General features: G+C 46.4%; 1 protein-coding gene across 3 annotated transcripts in view; it reads right to left on the bottom strand.

The window, feature by feature from the left end:
* Positions 1-7,134: 7,134 nt before the first annotated feature.
* The window catches only part of LOC117235667, a 213,608-nt gene continuing 199,921 nt past the window's right edge, over positions 7,135-20,821 (bottom strand). For 2 of the 3 annotated variants that reach the window (XM_033497925.1, XM_033497941.1), the window contains one exon: positions 7,135-7,433. In XM_033497925.1, the coding sequence (XP_033353816.1) occupies positions 7,203-7,433 (231 nt within the window). In that variant the 3' untranslated portion in view covers positions 7,135-7,202. The remainder of the gene's footprint in view (positions 7,434-20,821) is intronic. The other variant, XM_033497933.1, reaches the window with a different exon arrangement.

Here is a 20,821-nt window from a genome sequence, read left to right on the forward strand (position 1 = left end):
TAATTTCAGAGGCCCTGGAGGACCCGTTCGTATTTATTTACCAACGCCTCGGCAACTCGTTAGTCGTCCGTATAATAATATTATAACAAGTACTCGCGCTCTTGTTCGCATCGTCCACACGCACGCTCACGCACCCTCCACTTCAATATTCTCTCTTTTATTTTTCATCTATCGTACACCATCGCCACCCGCACCGGTGTATCGTAATTTCGTTAATATTCGTTCCCCTAGTCGTCGCCACGTCGCTTTTCTCCATATTTATTTATTTATTTTTTTTTTTTAATCGATGGCTTTGACCACATTTTTCTAAGCGGCTTGTTCGTTCCTCGAGCGGTCGTCGTTCGCGCGAACTCGCTGGAAGCTATCGAGGCACCACCGATATTGGCGAAATTCGACGACGATGGCCGCTCGAGGATCTCCGTTGATCATTTAGGTGATTTAGGTACGCGTACCTTCGTGTATATGCATATGTATATTATGTATATTCATATGTATATATATATATATGTATATATGTATGTATACTTATGTATAGGTATATACAATCAACGTTACATCGCGGTATCGCACTAGAGGGTTAGTTGAGAGAGGGTGTTGTTTTTGAAATTTAAGGGGTGTCCTTTCTCCTTCGATTCTTCCGTGTTTCTCGTGAAATCAGAATTTTGAAGTTTCGTTACGATGGCGGGTTGCATCGATCGAAAGGAATTCGTCCGTTTCGTCTTTGTCGCGATTATTCGCAATTATCGTTGTCCATTAGAGTACATAGTAGCTAGAATTACGGTGCGTATTTGCCGGCAATTCTCCATCGCTCATTGTTGCATTTGCTATATACAAGCACGAAATAACTCGAGGACACCCCTCGGTTGAGACGCAGAACGATTGATATTCTTTTTGTCCCTTTAAGATTCGATGTTCGCTTTCAGAGGTGATTCGGTGAATTAAAACAAACTACACGAAGGTGTCCTTTCTTTCGGTACCGTCATCGAGTTGACGACATAGCCAGATTGGAATATCAATCGCTTTAGGGGTTTTTCTTATTAGACTATTAATTTTTCTCCCGGCGTGTTGCTGGATCGAAGCAAAAAGCGGCCATACACAGGGTTTCCGGGCACGCGCGCGCGCGCGCTCATACACATGGACATACTCGACAGTCTCGTGAACACGGTTACGTTCCTCGCGAACGTTTCGAGTATCTACGGGGAGTCGGAATACGTCCCCTTAGTTTTATTATCCTCCCACTTTTCTGTTTGCCTGTTCCGCGTGCGAACCGAGAGAGATCTACTGAAAGCGACGTCCCACTTTTGCGTTTTCTAAAGTGACCTCCTGAAAGGCGTCTCGCAAGCATCCCAGTTCGTTAAATATTCACGCGGCGGAAAAAGTGGCGCCGTCACGCTTCACCGTTGACGTAAACACGCTGATCTCGCGATCCACGGAATTATCTTCATAGCCGTATCGAATAATACGCCGAACGTTCGATCGGATCGATCGTATCGACGAATCTTCTACCCTCGATCTCGATATTATAATTTTTTCCAACGACTTTTGATTCGTGAAAGGAGAAATGAGTTTCCTTAGGGGGCAGATCGTACGCGGGCGGCACGTCTTTTTCCACCGATTCGTGTAAGCAAGTATACGCTTGACTGGACGTCGCCTGCTTACGAGACGCGAGGTCCCCTTAAACCTGGCGGTCGTACGAGGATTTACGTGTGTCGTTTAGGAAGGATGAAGCATCTTGAATGGTGCGCTACTTAAGTTTACATTACGTAACCATACGTTTTATATTACACGCGTGGCCGGGGTCAGAGTGCGTTTCAAGTAATAAAATATATGTATATATATATATATATATATATATGTATATTATGTATATGTATTTGCGCACACGGGTATATGTATAATTGCGCGCGTTTAGTAGGTGTTAAGTGTGTAGTCGGAGAGGTTGAGCTTTCGTTCTGATTTACCGACGGAAAGGTCCGGGGAATTACCGTCTTCCATAGGAGGCTTACGTGAATTGATACCATTGCTTCACGCGAAGATTAAACGATCATCAAACAATCTTTGGATGAGAAACAATCAAGACATACCGATTACAAGGAACGTAAGAGTGTCAGCAATGATACGTCTGCGCTCAGAGAATCGAACGAACAAAACGCTAAGAGGGTCGTAATGTATCCTCCATCAGTACGACAACTGGTGGACGGTAAAAAAGTGTCTAAAAATTGACGTAGCCTGGTGTCGGTACCACGAACTTTGTCACGGTACCAAGAATGAGGTAGTTCTCCACGAAACTAGTTACTAAAGCAGGATAGATACTGGGCGACGATACGTTTCTCGCTGTCGGTAAAACAGAAACGCTTTCAGTGATCTTACTTACTATCTAAGGAATCGAATACGAGAGGACCATGCGGTATAACCCACGTGGAAAATCGATTTCTGACCCCTGCCACATTTGTAGCGTCCTCGTCTCGCGGTGATACACTCGCGATTAGTTTTTATATGTAGCGATTGGCGTCGATATGCCGGTGCAGTGCTGCCATGTTCAGGTATTTCCTCCACGCAGAGCTTTTCCCCTAGATGTATCTAGGGAGGCGTCCGAGTGAGCTCGCTCGGTAAAGTAGCAAACTCGTCGGCGAAGATTCGAGCCGAATTTCATTCGATCGGACGAAAAGAGAAAAAGATCAACAAAATAGTGTCTTTTATCGGCAAAAAAGTCTCGGATCGCTTCTCTGACGCGGAGAAATCCCTGGTGCAATGGCAACGGAGCGCGATCGGGCTACTTTGAGTGTTTTCCGTGTCTGCACGTTCGAAAAAAGCATCGAAAAAACTGAAGCTACGTGAAACCAGAGTAAAACCGCTTATTGGCTAGCCACTTCTAAGAGGCCTTGATATGTTCGATTGGAATCAACGTGTCTTTGCACGGATTGTTTTTCGTCGACCTCGGTATTACGAGGCGACGCGGTACGAGTTTTTGAAACGACGCTCGATCAATCTCGCGTTGCGTTTTCTTTTTGGCTTGGCGTTCGTTCTGTAAATTATTGCCATCGCTTCTTTTTTCGCGAAGCTCTCGAAATGTTTCTTGAAACTTCAAAACAACGGTGTCGCTTTTGTAATCGATTTCGTATGAGTCTTCGTACTTTTTTTGTGTAAACGAAAAAAAAAAAAAAGAGAAAAAGAAGAAAGGATGAACGTTTGTGCAAAGCGTCGACAGAACGAGTAACCTTTATATACGGATGTTTGAACGTCGAGTCTCGACAGTAAATCATGCCAAGTAGAATCAGACAGTCATACGAAGACCCACGAGCGTAACTTATTGGAAGAAACAACTTATTCCTCGCCCTTTTACCTCTGCGTTTAAACACCCGGCACACGAACTCGTTATTTTCACCTCCGTTCATTTTCGTCGTACACCATTTCGATTATCGCGATAGGATTCTATCCTTGTTCGTTTCTACGAAGCACGGAAGTGTGCGTAACGACAAAAGTAAAATATCGAAAGCAAATAACGAACAAGATACACAGTTAGGCCACACGAACTCCTAGTTCTAACGAACATACGCGAGACCATAATTTATATACAGTTGTACCAAACGTAAATCGCATAGAAACTCGGGGACGATCGCAAACGTGTGCGTGTTTGGTGCAGTTTCGACTCTCGTGCTACGGTAGAATCAACATAAATTTGTGCATCCGTTTCATTACATCTAAGAACATTGGAATCTTTCGTTATCGACGCGATAGGTACTTTACAAGCAGGCGTCCATCGTCGACAAAGTCTTCCGTGCTTCGTGAAAGAGAATGCATATACACACTCACACACTCACACACACACACATACACGCGTACGTATACGTTCGATTCTCTGTTCTTTCAGTTTTTCCAAACTGTTCGAATCTGTTTTACGGAATCGATCGTTCTACGTTCTTATAGGAGAGACAGTTCTTTTCTCTTGTTTGTTCGTATCAGCTGTACGTTGGCCCGACAGGGCTGAGATTTTCAACGCGAATTAACATATATACGCGTTACATTTATAATACGGTTTCTCCTACGTGCGTGTTATGTATAACGTGACATTTATACATTTCGCCTCGGCTATATAACCCGTCAACCCCAACCCACCCCCTGTTTTTGAGCGACGTGCCCGTGGATCGTAAACTTTATACATTATTGCTTTGCCGATAGCCACGTCACGTACATTCGATCCGGTTCACGTTCGTCCGTTTTCGTCGAAATTCTATCTACTAATTGCATCGACGCGTTTCGCCAACTGTTTCGTGACTTTTCTTTTAATTTTCGGAAAGATTCACACGTCCAGCGAATGAACGTCGATAGACAAAATTCCAAATAAATCGACGTACGATCGTTAAGTTTAACACAGCTGTCTTTCTCGGTTCTATATGACCTCGAAATGGATGTTTCATTTCGATAGATATCATTAAAATATACATAGCTTTTAAATATTTCATTTTACTTCAATCCAATGCAATATTCGTACCTTTTACGTATACCACGCCTTTTACAAACGAAATAGTCCGAAGAAAACAGATATCTGGGAAAAGATACGGACGCGAAGAAGAAGCGACGAGGACAGCGGGGTTAAAAATATTTCTAAATCAATTTTGTTAATAGTATTGATATTAGTATTAACTGGTATTTAAAAAACAAAAAAGGAAAAAAAAAGAAAATACCAGAAGTTTCAAACTAAAAGAAAAATATTCTGTTCGGTTTAAAACTACATAGGTATTTTGCTAGAACAAAGAGACGTCCTTTGTCTGGAACGAACACGAACCGGAATCTCCTTCGAACTCGTTCACACCGCTTTTTACACGGTCTGGAGCGCGAACGCACGCACAATTAATTCTGCTAAATTGACGAATCTCTTGCATTCTCGGGTCGCCGTTTCTTTTCATCCTCGCTCCTAACACTCGTCGGCATCCCCTTCCGCTTCCCGCGTTTTATCCGTGATCGTGACTAACGTGCAGCACGTAGCTATTCGCGGAATACGTCAGACGCGAGGTACGCTCGTCTCGTTTAAACCCTCTTTTTTCCCCGGCTCGAGACGCGGTTTCTGGTTTGCCACGCGAGAACTAAACACCTCTTTTCTGGCCGTGATAATTTTCGTCTTCGAATTAACCTTTGCTTTCTCTCGTTTCGAAAGAAAATTAAATACGTCACGTTGAAGGGGAAAATTATTCAGAGGCGACAGTTTACCGGCGCAATCGTCTTTCTATCGATCGAAAGGAAATCCTGCGACAAATATTGGAATCTCGCCGATGTTTCACGCGAGTACAATCGGAAATGTCAAAAATCGCCATTCGAGCGAAAGTTGGCCAGCGCCGAGATTATAATCGAGTCGACGAGCGGAACGAGGAATTTTACCGCTGAATAATTTCGGGTCGTGTATTTCCGCGTCGTTTGTAAACGTCACGCGTCCGGGAAGCTGTTTAGAAGTTTCCCCGGTTTGCCGCTTCTTTCTCTTCTCTCCGCTGACAAATCGACCGTTTTAAAGCGGCTGTCTCTCGCGCACGTACTCGCACGTCTATGCAGATACCGTTCGCAAAACGGCCAAATTATCGCAAACTCGCAACGCTACATATAATACTCGACTCGCATCAGCTTTATCGTGTCACGACCTAAAACATAATTAAACAGGCCGGATTTGGCCTTTCTCGACTGTCTCGTAAAACGAGCTACGGATCATCGCTATCTACGTTCAACATAAAACGGGTTACTGAAAACAAGAAAAAAGAGAAAAGTGAAATTCTAGATAGCGATTATTATATCGTGGTGATAATAAATCGATTCTCGCGAGAGATAGCCGTCGTTCGTTTTCGATAATCATTCCAGCCATACGTTCGTACGTCCGCGTTGATTTCTCCCTTCCTTTCCTTCGGTTCTATTACATCGTTTTGTTACAATTCTATTTAACAATCTACAAATTATCTACACACTCGAGCCTCTTGCGATATGCCTGAAAACGCCCGTTAGATTTAGCTCTGAACAACGTTAATAAACACCTAATGGTCCGATACAGGAGGAGCGTTCGCGTTTTCTGCTAGCTTATTTTAATTACACGGTAAATTAGCGCTCGTCATTTACAGACTCTACGATGCTTCCTTTATACACGCGTCGTCGTTGCACGCGATCGAGGACCTCGCGTTTTATCCCGTCAACTCGACCAGAAAACCGAATTAAAATAAGAGTTCTTTCTCGAGAGAAGATATTCGACAAATTTGCTTCGTATTCAAACGCCACGTTAACCGGAACGACTTGGAAAAATTTGCTACTACGACGCCGCGCGCAGGGTTATGCTAATGGAAAAAATGTAAAAAGCTGGGATGGAACCGCGAGCCGGCGTCGAAAGTCAGAGAGAAATCGGGCGAAACTACCTCCGATACGTTTCTACTTCGAACTGGGCCACGTTTATCGAGGCGACTCTTTCGGACGCAGTTACGGCTTGCAGCGCGGAAGGAAAATGTCGCGCGCGTTTCTAATGACCGAGATCGGTTCGGGATCTGGCTTGCAATATCGTCGCTGATCCAGCAGCGAGAGACTAAGGGGGCCATGTGTTTCGATCCACGCCCATTCTCTGCACATGGGATCCCCTTTATTATTGACCACGTAGCGAGTGGGCTGTGTCGTTGGCGTCGAGCGATGCTGTACTCCGTGTAGCAATAAAAATCTTGGCTTCGCGCCGCGTGCGTCTCGCGAGAGATCATCGAACCTACATACGAGAAACGACGTTGCGACGAAACCGACGGATTGCTGTTCGGAGTAAACGATTTCTATCGGCGGTCAAGGGGAAAAGAGATAGAGGCAGAGGTTGCGAAGTAGCCAGGAAATTCGATAAACAAGATAAACGAATGAAAAATTAAATAGAAAGTCGATCGGGAGGAAAATAACCGTGGAAAGGAAAGAAAGAGCGGATAGGAAAGAAAATGAAATCTAAATTGCGAATGAGAATGACGGAACACGATCCTCGATCGCGGCATCGATCCATAATTCTCTACTCGTTTGATCCACGAGGCACGAAGATTAGAGCCCCGTTTGATAAACTGCGACTTCGACGTTCGTTGATGATCCAACAGCCACGAAGGCTGTCGCGCGCGATTCTCGCTGGCTTTTTGCAGACGTTCGTGCAGCTTTTTCTAGGCGTTCGAGAAATTTCAGTAGTCTCGATAGGAAATGGGTGTGGGTCGTTGGTGTCACGAGGCGACCAGGCACGTCGACGTCGATCGAAACAGGCTGAGCAGTAGGAGGATCGCGACCAACAGGAAGCTCGACGACCTCGACAAACCTCCGACCTCGTTGCTGTACGGCAACTTGACCTCGACCTCGGCCATCTTGAAGATCGACAGTAGCGGGTGTGTATGGACCTCGTGATGTTTGTTGTTGATCTTGTCGCTGAGATCCTGCAGCATCGAAGCGCATTCCTCCTGCGAAACGTCAAGAATTTATTAGCAAGATTATTATTCGTGCAGCTAGTGCGAAACAAGGATGAAAGCTCGGCTGAGTCTCGAATTAGTATACGACTATATTAAAGCAAGAAGATGGAAAACTAGCTTTCGTGACATCGATGCGACGTAATTTACCTACTCCCAAAGGTATACTGATATTCCTATGGAAGGGACAGATTAAATATTGAAATTCGGTCGAGCTACAGAATTAAAAGTAGATACGCGTACGTTCTAATACGTCTAGGCGGCTGTCGATAATCGATCAATCTGGATTGTACAAATACGTGGAAAAGTATACGGTGACAGGATGTACATCGATGTAATTATAATTTATGGCCGTTGTAATAATTTAACATAAATTACTTAAATTACGAGCGACGCGCTGAACGACCCAGTTATCGTAATGATTTAATTAAGCAGAATGATAACACATCGGGTTGGGAAAGCAGGATTTCTCTTGTAATCAGAAATTAAATCACGCCGCGTAATATCACTGGGGCCTGAAAATTTTGCCGTCTTTTGTCCCGCTCCGTTCCTATTGTACTGGCGCAGGCCAACGTCGTTCGCTGCGCGGCTATTTCAGATAACAAGTGCTAATTTTTCCGTCGTTGCGCTTAAGCCGTGCCACGGCCTCCGCAAGGGAAATTATGCTAAATTAACAATAACAAGATCCCTTTGTCCGCGGCCTCGCGAACCGCTCCCTCGCGCTTATAAAACACCGGGCTCGCACTTTATTACCTCGAACAAACTAGTTTTCCAACCTTGCTGTCGCCATTCTCATCCGCGTTAACGATCCTCCGCGCTTCTTTTCTCCGACTGTCGTTGACATTTCCGAGAAACGAGGAATTTTGCATAGACAAGTATCGAAAAGCGTTTCGATTACCACTGAGAAGCTTCGCGTACGAGCGAGAAAGATAAACGTGCGTGACAAAGGCGCGAAGTTTCTCGTAAACTAATCGACGACGTATTACGCTTTCCAAAAGTTAAATTTAGAAGTTCGTAAAGTCCTACATTAAAAGCGAAACAGCCCTCCTCGCCACTCGAGTTCTTATTGTCCGTCAGCTCTATCCCCTAGCCGGTAATCAAAATTATTCCTGACCTAATTTACTCCCCGGTATAAACATCCCAACGAAATAAAAGCGGGCGAAAGATTAGCGCAAAAAGAGGGGAGATTCTGCGGCGAAAGGGAGTACCTTTAACGCGATTTTAATTCGCTCCGACTTCGTAAGCCGGCGAATAATTAAGTCAGTTTCAAGGTCACGGTCGCATTAACTCAAAAGGGCGTGTTTCATGCGCTCGCGAGCACGCCTATAAAGTTTTTCCATCCCCCCGGGGTAGTGAAAATGGTCCCCTTAAACGTTTTCTTCGGGCATCCCCCGATATCGACTTAACGACGCCGAATGTAACTCGTCCCGCCATGCTGCCAGCTTCTCCGTGCGCATCGATTTCCATTTTCATCCCTCGTATCATTTTCTCTCTTTCCCCTTCCTACTTCCACCCGTCTCTCTCTCTCTCTCTCTCTCTCTTTCCCTCCCTTTCAACGTTTCGTCGTTTTTACTTCTGACGCTTCTCCTCTTCGGGCTTCTTGTTCCTCGTCCCCGGAATTACCCTCGGCTCGTTGAATCTTTAATTTCCGGCAGAGGCGAGACCGAGGCCAGAGCAATTTTTGGCGATATTTTCCGAGGACCAGGCTGCGCGCTACCGTACGACGCTGTGCGCCACGTGGCCCGACCAGGCCAGCGACGAACGCGTCGCGACGCTCACGACGTCACCGCCGGATCCCTGGTCGTTCTGCCACGGCAGAAAGGTTCGTTCGTTCGTTTCGCCGAAGCATCGACGTCGGATTTTCAATGAAATTAAATTCCACCCGAAAGGAGGGAGTCAACCAACCGCCAACCCCTTTGCACTCTTCCATTCGACTCTTCTCCGTGCACCCTTTCGAATAACTTTTCGCGAGCAGGCAGAGGCTCTCCAGTTCTTTAAATTATCGATGCACCGAGAATTCCCGTTCCACAGCACTCAGCCATCCACGCGATCCAAATCGATTCGTTCTGCTGTCTGTCTTGATGTACTTCGTTCTACCGGACGTTATTTCCTCTTTTCCATCTTCCTCTCTTCTTCTTCCTCCTGCTCTCTGGATACAATGTCTTTTCTTTTCTCCGCTGCCACCCTTCTCCGCCGTATTTTTTTTCGATACGCGCGTATCGCTCGATATCAGTGCACGACTATCGTATTATCCGAAGGGAAAAATTCGATATCTTCGCTGTCTGAACGTGTCTCCGGTCGAAACGTCAGCGTGTGAAGAAAAACGAGGAACAGATAACGGAACGGCTCTCCTTGGGGAAGAAAATTTCGGTAATCGTCGGCTTTTTCGCTTGGCATCGGACGAGAGAGCGCAACTTGTTTCCAAGATAATAATTCGAAAGCTCGATTCGAATAGTTCGTTTCCTTTCATCGGCGGAGAGCCGAGAAAAATCGTCCGACCTTGTTCAATTCCCGGTGTAATTGAACAGACCACCACTGGAGAAATAATGATCTATACGCGACCGGGTCGAGGCACTGGGCGGTAACTCGTTTTACACATTGGCCAACGCTAATTGTAGCGTGTTGCGGCTTAATTATCGAATATGCGATCCAACCGCGAATTTCGTCGCTCCTCTCTTCTCCTACTCATCTCCCCAATACCTTCCCATCCTCTTTATTGACCAAAAAGTGTATCGCAATAATTAACTCGATTGCCTCTCCGGCGACAGCGCAGACCGCCAACCCGGAATATTTTCAATTATAACGTCCAATAATAACTATAAATAAATCACAAAGCTATAATTAACTCGCAGTATTCTCCAAACCGAATATATTCTCTAGAGCTCATAAAATATTCTTTTCGAGAGCATTCGAATCACAAAGTTGTCAAGCTTCGTCGAAAAAAAAAAAAAAAAAAAAAAAAAGAAAGAAAGAAAGGAACACGTAGAAAAGCTGCTCGCTCTCAAAATGTTAGTTTCGAGAATGACACGATTTCTCCGAGTATCGTTAAGGTACGATATCTAATTAGCAAAAGGCGTCCGTACCCCGAATTCGCCTTGCGTCTATTCTGCTGTAGTACGGAACGAGAAGAGGAAGTCGCGTTTTCGAGGCTCGTTTCGCAACGAATTCGAGGCAAGAAGGAGAGAAGGAGGAAGGGAAAGGGGGGCGTTTTCATAGAATAATAATCAGCCGGCGCTTGAAACAATGACACGCTGCGAGTGGCTGATTAAATTGATCCGCAAGCAACGTTCTTGTGCTAAGTTTCACGCAGAATGCGCAAGGATGAGCCGGGAGGACATCTGTCTCACACCGGCCAGGAATCGTTCGTTCCGCTTTCGTCGGATAAATAGCATTCTCGATTCGGTGTCGGCTAATGATGTTCCTCGGCTGTGAGCTACCCCTCGGTTCGCAGGAATTTCCGTGGGAACGATGCCAATCAAAGCATAGAATCGAGAGACTGGCGCGGCGTTATTCACGGCCGAGTGTCGTTTAGAATTTATTCGCGAAACGGCGAGCGAGCATGGGTGTTGGTGAACGAGAACAGGCTTGCAGAAGATTTATGAAGTCGAAGACAGAGGATAAATGACACGTAAGATAACAAAAACTAGCGAACGGAGGTAGCAAGAATTAAAAAGAAGTCTGAGAGAGTATGATAGAAGAGAAGGGAAAAAATGTTGCAGGGGTGGCAGGCCGGCAGAAACACTGACAAAGAACAACGAACTAAAAGAAATTACAAAAGGAGAAGAAACTCTGAGCGAACGAAAAATCTGATAGAAACCAGCGAAGAATCTAGACCAGTGGCCATTGTCCAGACCAAAAGACATCGGACAATGAGTTGGAAGTTTACGAAGACCAAAAAAAAGAAAAAAAAGGACGAAATGACAGTAGAACGAAGGAAACAAAATAAATCTTTCATTACGAGTATCTGTCCTAGTCGTGGACAACGCGACGCAAGGAGCAAATGTCAAAAATACAAAGGTCCGACGAGGTATCGTCTACGACGTGTGACCTGGATCTTGAATTATCATCCTACGAGTGCAACTGGATATGGAAACTCGATTCGTCGTGACAAATTTTCAACGCCCTAAATATCGTGAATCGTAATTTCATTTTTTGCAAGAGAAAACGTATTGTCGCTGAACTATGTCTGTAAAAAATGATTAGGTTAGTGGAAGATACAATTTCGAAATCTTTCTTTATGAGCGTCAAGAGGCGATAAGGTTTCAAGGAGTGTTAAATTCTTTGCTCCTAATCGAGACTGGATTGTTCCGTCGTGGGTAAATAAAGATAACTGCTCGCACTGTTGGGGATTAAAGGCATCTCCGTTGGAACGATCGATAAAGAAACACGATGGCGCGGCTGGTGATGCTTGTCGCTGAACAGGTGGAAGATGGAAGCGCATCCAGTGGAATCCCCGCGGTCCTGTTCTCTATAGACAGCCAGAAGGGTGCTTCCATTTATACTCGTGACACGCTGAATTCCTTATTAATGATCGGCTAATTGAGTTTCTTGACAGAATAACATGGCTCTTCCCTCGCGCTGCTTTTTAGTGACAGCCGAATAAGACGGGCTATAAAAACAGCTAGAAGCTAGAGGGGAGAAGTCACGTGAAAGATGTGAAATTAAAATAGCGAAAGGAAGGAAGGAAGGAAGGAAGGAAGGAAGAAAAAATGTTAAATAGAAAGTTCATGGAGTTGGAAAAAATGAGACTGCGGTTAAGATGCAAACAGGAGAGAAACACAATAATGCAGAGAAAATAAGGAAAGATAGACTACGGAGTAAAAAGAGGAAGAAAAATGGGGAGAAGGGGGACAAGTTGGAATAAAAACATGAGAGAAATAAAGATTAAGCAAGCTAGCGAGTTGTAAAATGTAAATGCATGGTGCGACATCAGTGGCAGGCTATAATACATAATGACAGATGAGAAGAGAGCGAAGAGAAACGACGTCTAGGCGAATAGGGAGTCGGCAAGGTTGACATAATGAAGAACAGGCAGGGATCCATCTTGCAATTACGATTCCCACTGGCCCTTCCATCTCTGCCGACAGAGAGAAAGCCCTTTCATCGAAGCAAATGCATTTGATATCAGGAACGATTGTTCTCGCGGATTGCCCACCTCTATTCGCTCTATCCAAGATGATCCTTATACACCCTGTTCGCGCCACCTAAACGACGGTGTCAATTTATAATGGCGATATAATAGGATTTGACGCGTGGTCTGGGAACCCAGGATCAACGGATGATCACGCTAATTATCAGGCGTCTCTGTCACAAATGAAATAGAATACCGGCAAACCAACAACCTGATTTCGTAATTGAATTAAACAGAGCAACTACACTTCCAGCGCCACTATCAGACAGTTTTTAAAAAGATATTTCTGCTTTGAGAGGGAATACGACGAAACGGCGACGTATGCGGAACAATAAGGTTTTGCGGATCAAGCAAAAAAGGGAAAAGAAAAAAGGAAAGAGGGGGAAAAAAGGAGAAATTCCGGCATGCAAGATGTTGGTGCGCCTTCACGTGTTCGCTTAATCAATAACGACGTCGAGTCTGCTCGACGTTAATCGTTAAAATGGAAGGAAAAAAAGAGGAGAACAAGAAGCAAAGCGCGAGGGGGATGAACGAGGAGAAAGAACGAACCCGGCTCGGATAAAGGGGGGTAGTGGAAAAATAAAAATCAGCCAGCCGGTCTGTCGAGGGGCGAAAGTCAAGGAATAACGACATGCAACGCATGCCGGCTGTATAAAACGTAAAGGGTTGCCGTCGTGGAAAACAGCTCTGTCACGCAATGCAAATGAGCCTTCGAGTCGCGCGACAACCAACTCCTGCTACTCTCCAGACCGGCGTCTCTTTCTCGCGATATTTTTGCCCATATTTTTGTTCCGTCCCTCCATGGTCCGAATTTATTACACCCCGGAAGGGACTTCCCTTCGTCCGAGACGAGAACCGACTCGATTCTTCCGCAAATTCTTCCCATATGCGAGTTGAACCGCGAGTGTTGTTGCTTTAGAATTCGTAGCTTCGGGAATTTTCGAAGATACCACAGATCTGCAATTCTACGTTCCAAAATGTCCAAGGATTACGAGGACGAATACGAGGTCAGAGGTCTTAAATTTCATCGTCGGAAGATTCCGGAGCTGTACGATCGCGGAAGACGCGAATTTCCAAAATCTCAGAAACGGCCGTGACTCTCGGCGACCATCACATCGTCTCGATACTCTAGAAATTCGAAATTTCTATCGAAGCCGGAATCGTCGCGATCTTAGAGGCCTCGGAAAATCTTTCTCCGCCGTGGATTCTCGGGGCAAAAATTCCATTCAACCCTGTGGCTTCTCTAGAAATCGTTCGGGAACGTTCGTGTGAAACGACAGGCTCGTTTGCATAATCATGCACGAATCTTTCAAAAATCCGCCGCTGCTGATGAGATAAAGCGGAACGTGCTCCAAGTACGTGCGAATACAGGAAACGCGTGAGAACGGTTTTTTCGCCGGACACGACGGAGGAATCGTAGTTAGCCGAGTACGAAGCACAGGCGACCCGGTGCGAATGAATTAGCCGCGAAATCGGCATCAAACACGCGTCCGCTTCTTTCTCTTTAAACAGCCTTCTACTAAAATAAGCAAGTTGCGTGTTAAAAGGGTTTTCTACGGCTGCGTTTCGCGTGTTCCGCTACGTTCTTTCTTAAAGCCTGGAAAGCTCTCGAGGCGTCGCTGAGCTGTTTCGCTGTTTTAAAAATGAAAGACCGCCACTTTTCCGCTGTCCGCCTTGTTTCCTCGGCGGCGCCGCCGCGGCCGGCTACTAAATCTTCGTGTCACACGCTTTGAACGAAACTAGAGGTCGCGGGACTAAAGATCGTTCGACCGGGTTCAACGTCGATTTTATATTTTTGCCGGAATAACGCGATTCAAATTCGCGACCAAGCACTCGCGTCGATTAAAATTAATGAGTCGGTCATCCACGCGAGACGAGGCTGGCGCGCCTTGCCAAGCAACTTCGGTGTTAAGGAAACGTTAAAGGAAAAACATCTTGTTCGGCATGGTCGAGTCTCTCTCGCTCTTAAACGCTAAAGATATCGTGTGTACGGAAGCACAGCCGTGCACGCCTTTGGACTGTTTTAAAAATGAAAGGGCCCTTTCTCTCGAGCCCGCTTCTTTCAAGAATCGCTCGTAGCTTCGCCGTGTTTCCTCGTGAAACTGTGTCGAGATACAGCCCTCCCTCGGTGCAACCCTTTAACCTCAGCTCTTAACGATTTCTCGCACGAAACCGTTCCCGCGATCGCGATTAACCAATATTCGCCGGCTGGACACGCGCGGTCACCCTTTCCGTGGAAATAAGCACTCGCGATAGCCACATCGCACGAGAAACTTTCCAAAGTTTAGATTAGAAAGTAAAAAGGAAAAAACGTCCACCGTGTGTCTCGTGCCCTGACGACCGGACTATCGAAATCGACTCCAGAGGATTTGAAATTTCCAAGTCAGACGACATTTCCGGAGTCTCGACGAATTTGCAATTCGTCTTTGTTTCGCGAGTAGCTTGGAAATTTGGGGACGCCGCATCATTCACCGCTTTCATTTTAATTCTAACGTTCGCCGAGAGCGATCCACTCGCGTGTGCGAAACAGAAACGCTGAAATAAAGAACACGGTCGTCTATCGTCGCCGGATCGTCACGTCGAGGACGATCGTCGGAAACGATCGTCCTGGGACGTGCGCCGAGTATCGAAACGATCCACGTAGGGATATACGCGTGTCAGAAGACAGAAAGAAAGAGGCGAGGAGGCAGAGTCGTTCGCTCTAGCTTCGTCAAATTGGCAAACGTCGCGGGAACGACGTACACGAGACGGTGTCGTAAATTTTCGTGTGCAATTTTGTCGTAGCGGTGTTCGAACCGCCGCCGAAGACGTGGGTGTGGCTGATACCATTTGGAGTATTTTTCGGCTCGCGACAAGCACGCACTTTGCTCGGATTTTCGGCTCGCACGATGTTACCAGAATTACCGAATTCGGCGCGGACAACGAAATCCGTGTAGTTTGGAACTGTCGAAGTGGTTACCACTTTTAAGAAAACTCTACATCTGGTCTTTTTAGTTTTCTCAAGCACTGAAGCCATCGATAGCGCGTAGACAAAAGACTGCGACGAAGTCAGACCATAAAACAGTAGACAGGCGACGTTGGCTTCGGGGTTTTCAGTTATTGGGTAACACAGCTAGCGTACGGATCTGGACCAGCTCAAATTGTATTCTTACTTATAATTACACTTCTATTTAAATATATTTTCTGCCTTACGATTTATTCACGTGTTTTCTCTGTTTACACATCGAATAACCTCAACAGGAACGACGACGATACCGTTCGACGATAAGATTTCATCGGTTCGAAATTTGTTGATTTCAGAGAATGGAAACGAATTCGTTGGCGGAGAATCTTGCGGTACAGCGAGGAGAACTTAAGCGAAGAACGTTAAGAACGAAAGAGAAAGAAAAAGCTGGAGAAAGGTTTCTGATTACGTGTTACCGAAACGTAACATGGTACGGTAACATCCGGTTGACTCTCTGTTGGTCGGTTTATTCTACCACCGCACAGCGAGCAAGAAACAAATTTAACGATCCGCAACAGGCCACTGCAGCGTTAGTTCTCCGCGCCAAACGTACGCGAACCCACCCGTACAGCTTTAAAAGCGCTCCTCTGGCCAATTAGTCGAGCAAATCGAGCCACGATCCAACCGTCCGATTCGGCAATTCTCGCCACTGGGTCGCCGCTATATTCCGGCACTCTGGCCATTCTTACGACAACGACGATGCTCTTGTAAAAATCACCCCTTGGAAAAATTCCAACGCGACTATCGTTCGGAACTGTGCCACGGAATCTATTACGCAGTGCGAATGAAATTTTCAGTTGCTGTGACGGTCTATGGGAATAACGAGCAGCGTAACAGAGCAGAGCGGGGGAGAGGAGAAATAGATGGCGAAAGAATAGAGCGGAAGAACAAGGAGAAAGGGTTGAAAAACTCTAGAACACGGTCGAGAGCTCGTTTGCTCTGGCGGGGCTGGCTTTCTTCTTTCGAAAAGCCCGCCCTTCCTTTCGCCGCGGGCAAAATTAATCGGAGGTAGCTCGATTCGTCTGTCGGTAGCTCAAAGGCGCGTAGCCGGTGCGAATCATTTCTCGCGGGGCTGCCGGTACACGCCAACGTCCCTCGGGAGAATGCATCCCCCTCGTTGCTCGCGTACCTATCGCCCTTCTTTCCTTTCCCGCGTTTTTTTCTCGCCGCAAAGTTGGCGCGCGCGTCGAAACGCGACTGCCTCCAGCGGATAAATTAGCTTCTGCTTTGACACCGATCCGGACATGGAATAAATCGTCAGCAACGGGGAATTTCGTCGTTGATAGATGACGCGTGTGTTTCAAAGGATGGGGACGATTTGATCTGCGGATCGTCACGGTTCAGGGTATCTGGAATTTGTTAATGAAATCGATTCACTGGCTCAGGAGCGTATTTCGTTTCTCAAGGACGAAAGCAAAGAATTATTCGAGAATTTCGACCTGGATTCCGATTCGGAAATTCCATCCTGCCACTCGTACCGATCCCGAACCCGTCTCCTACCCGGAGAATAATCGAAACGCGTCGAACAAACGTACGACCCACTTGGTGAAACGCTGCTCTCTGTGCGTGTACCTCGTCCTACGTCGATGGTAGACGTTTCCTTGACATTTTCAAGGCACCCCACTTTACCCGGCCAGGACAACAGACGTCTCCGCAAGGGAGAGCTCAGGAATCGACGGGGGTCGAGGAGAATCGGTGCTTTGTCGCTTCGATGACGTTCGTCGCCATTCGCGATTGTCGATCGAGCACGAAGCAGATGGAACTCGAAATGGCGGCGTTCCCGCGATATCGCCGTCTTCATTCAGATAAGGTCTCAATACCTTAATAGGTCGGCCTATCGAAGCCAGCCACCTAACATCCTCCGCCATGTCCCGCCGTCGTATTGTCCGACTGCCGTTGCTTCACGATGAACATCCACCGTTTCGATATCTATTCCCGCGTACGCGGCCCTTTGTCGTCGAATTCCAGACGGAAAATTAAGATCGAACGAGCCTTCGTTTAATAATGCAAAAGTTCCAGGCACGAGGTAGTTTCGGCGCGGTTAAATTTTATTCTTCGGCAAAATTGCGCCAGCGCAAGATTCATCGGCCAGATTTATACTTATCGTACTTCCCTTAATCTTTAGGCCGAGTTTTAATGAAACGTTATTATGGGGCAATGATATTCCCGGCGGCCACAACTCGCAGGCCACGTCGGATGAATTTAACTTGTCCACGGAGGTAACTTCGTGCCAGGCTAACTTTAAGTTCTTTATAAAAACGTTCCCTTAAAAAGGGAAGCCTCTTTCTTCCGCGTACAGTGAATTCATTCGTTTACGCCAGCATTAGAATCGTTATCTGACGAGACAGAATGGTTGGTCGGCTACCGTTGTTCCACGTAAAGTCTCAAACAACTCGATCTCGCTAAACAAAAATCGAGCAACCTTCTCTCTCTATCTTTCTTTCTTTCTCGTTCTATCCAGCATTAGTTCTATTATTCTACGAAGAGACGCGAAGGACTTCGATAGTCAGGGATGTAACGCGTGACAGTTCCAGGTTTTTTTCTGTCGGAGCATGCCGACTTAATGGAGCGGCAAAGCGCTTTATCTCTGAATTTAAGAGAAGAATGAGCGGAGACGCTGGCGACCGTTGGAGCTTGGAAAAGAAAATAGAAAGGGGCGTACGGTCTGCGTCATCGTCGTTGTGCCCGCCTCAACCCCCGATAATTCAGGGTCGTGGATACGGCGAACGGTATTTGCCTATAATTCGACGCTCTGCTTAACAATGCGAATCGGTTCCCGTTCGATTCATCGATCCTTTCCTTTCTAAATGTTAAATGGAACGAGACGCGGGCTCGACGATGCGAGAATTCAGCGCGGCAACGGGAGACCACGTTTCCGGCTGCGCCGCCGCCACTCACAGATTCCTTTTAGTCCTCCGCCCCTCTCCACCTCCCTATGGAACTTTCGTTCGAGGTTGAATTAAAAATTTTCGACGACCATACCATCCTTCGCAGATTTTATTCCGAACCGATTAGCGGCCGTCTATGAATCGAATTCCGCTGCAATATAGGTCAGAATAGAAGAAAAGAGATCAGCAAGAAGCGATCCACAGCTCTTGGCTTTTCAGATCAAAAGTAACTTCGTGGAGAACCGAAAGACGTATTGGGTCTAAAGTGTCGTAGGTCTTGTTAATTTGTCGACGCCCGCCGAATATTCCAAATCTTACAAGTTCGATATTTCGAAGCTCACGTTTCCCCAGACATGTCTGACGGAGAACATTTCAGATTTTATTATCACAGACCGGCGAAGATAGTGAAGCATTTAAAACCCAAGAGAATTCTCTGCTCGCAGTTCGGAGCTACGCGTTCCTCGACGAGTATCATCAAGAAAAAACCACGAGTTTCACGAATATCAAACTCTCAGCAACCCGAGGTACGAGTAAACGTTGTACTTGCAGCTCTAACAGACGTCTCCAGACTCGGTATATCTAAATGAATTGATCCTTGAGCGCCTAAAATACCGTTTGTGGTATCTGTTACCCTGAAGCCGGTCTCTGTGTCCGAGAGAGTGGCTTGCAGCGATCCGCCGCCGGATAAATCCTCGTTCCGGCTGCTCGTCGTTGATTCCCGTTCAGCGACGTCACTGTTGTCGGGCAAAGTTTATTGGAACGTGCTTAATTAACTTTCCAGCGGTGACTTGGCCGGTTATCGTCGACGTCGCGTTGTCGCGATTATCTGTAAGTCGACGAGGAGCAGCTGGAAATTCTGCAGCCGAAAATTCTTATAGTTTCGTTGAAGGTAACGCGTACGAACTGATCGATCTACCGAACGAGCTTCGATCTTATCGTTGGTTAAATGTACTATACTGTGCGTTTTATTTCGCCCGTGTCGTCGTTCTCTCCTTCGTTGGAAGAGCTCAGAACTACTAAATCTCGAGCTTGGAACCGAGACTTTTTGAAAAAACTATTCCGTGTGCTGAAAGTATCGAGACATTTTCAGATTGGAAGACTGTGATCTTTATCGTACAATTTCAGCAGAAATATCGCGCGAGGCATCGAATCCACGGTTCACGACCTGTATCGTCTTCATTTTCAAGGGGAAATAGAAAAAGACGAGAGAAAAAGGCAGAGCGAAGGGAGAACGAAGCAGCCTCTTAAACGGCGCATGGAAATTCAATGAAAAGTCACGAGAGAAGCCGAGATCGATACTTGGACGCGGGAGTACGGGGTGACCGTGGGTCGAGGAGGCATAGGTGCCTCTGTTGGCCGTCTGCCAATGCTTGCCTATCTATGTGGAACACCTGTGCTTGCCCGACGTTGCTCGATATTTCGAACGACCAACAAAAAGCGCGCGACTACCTCGCCCTTCCGTCCACACAGCTAATTTCGCAAATGAATTCGACGACGGCACCGGCATCCCTCTACATCTTCTATATTACGATTGTACATTACGCAAAACGAAAGCATCGAATCAGTTCCTGTTTTATTCGCATCTCGTTCGTCGCGATTTTCGATCGAACTCGTCGAACAAACTCGAGATTTCCAGCGACACTCGTAAAAGATAAGGCGAAAATCGACGACGCTCTGTGTATCGTCAAAGTTTTACGATGTCGTTCGTCAAAGGAAGAATGCACGTTTGTTCAGAGCGATGCTACTTCACGCGCGTAATCCTCCGTAGACGTAGTCTATCTAAGCTAAGGGATGAAATTCGACGAACTCGGTAACCAAATTGAAACAAAAAGCCGCGGCTGACTATCAGCGAGCTGGAGATCACGAACCGCGGGCTCGGAATTTCAAGAAATTTAAATCCATTGATCCCGAGATTCGAGATTCCACGTAGTCTAATCTAAAGAAACCCCACGCTACCTAACAAACCCCTCTCACAATTTCTCAACGTGGTCCCCAATAACCAGCATCGTGGAACGTTCGCCAGTGACGAGGGAACTTTCTATCTCGGCAACTGGCCCGCTTCGAACCGATTAAATTATTTTCTTCTTCTTTTAGATGATCGAACAAGAAGCGGATTGGAAAGGCAGTGGGGAGCGGTTGTACCGCGAACATACGGTGTTCGATCAGTGATAACGGTCATCCGGAGGCCAATAAGTCCATTCAATTCTCTAAACTCGCTCTTCTCTCTGCATCATTCCTCTTCAATTTCCCCTTCCTCCCCTATGCTCCGTCGCGTTCCTCGTCCATTTATCTATATGTCTATCTGTAGGTCGTGCCATTCAGCCGTCCAGTTCCGCGGAAGATCGAAACTGGCTATCTC

This window comes from Bombus vosnesenskii, unplaced genomic scaffold (assembly GCF_011952255.1).
Source record: "Bombus vosnesenskii isolate JDL3184/JDL3185 unplaced genomic scaffold, Bvos_JDL3184-5_v1.1 scf7180000013264, whole genome shotgun sequence".
NCBI lineage: Eukaryota > Metazoa > Arthropoda > Insecta > Hymenoptera > Apidae > Bombus > Bombus vosnesenskii.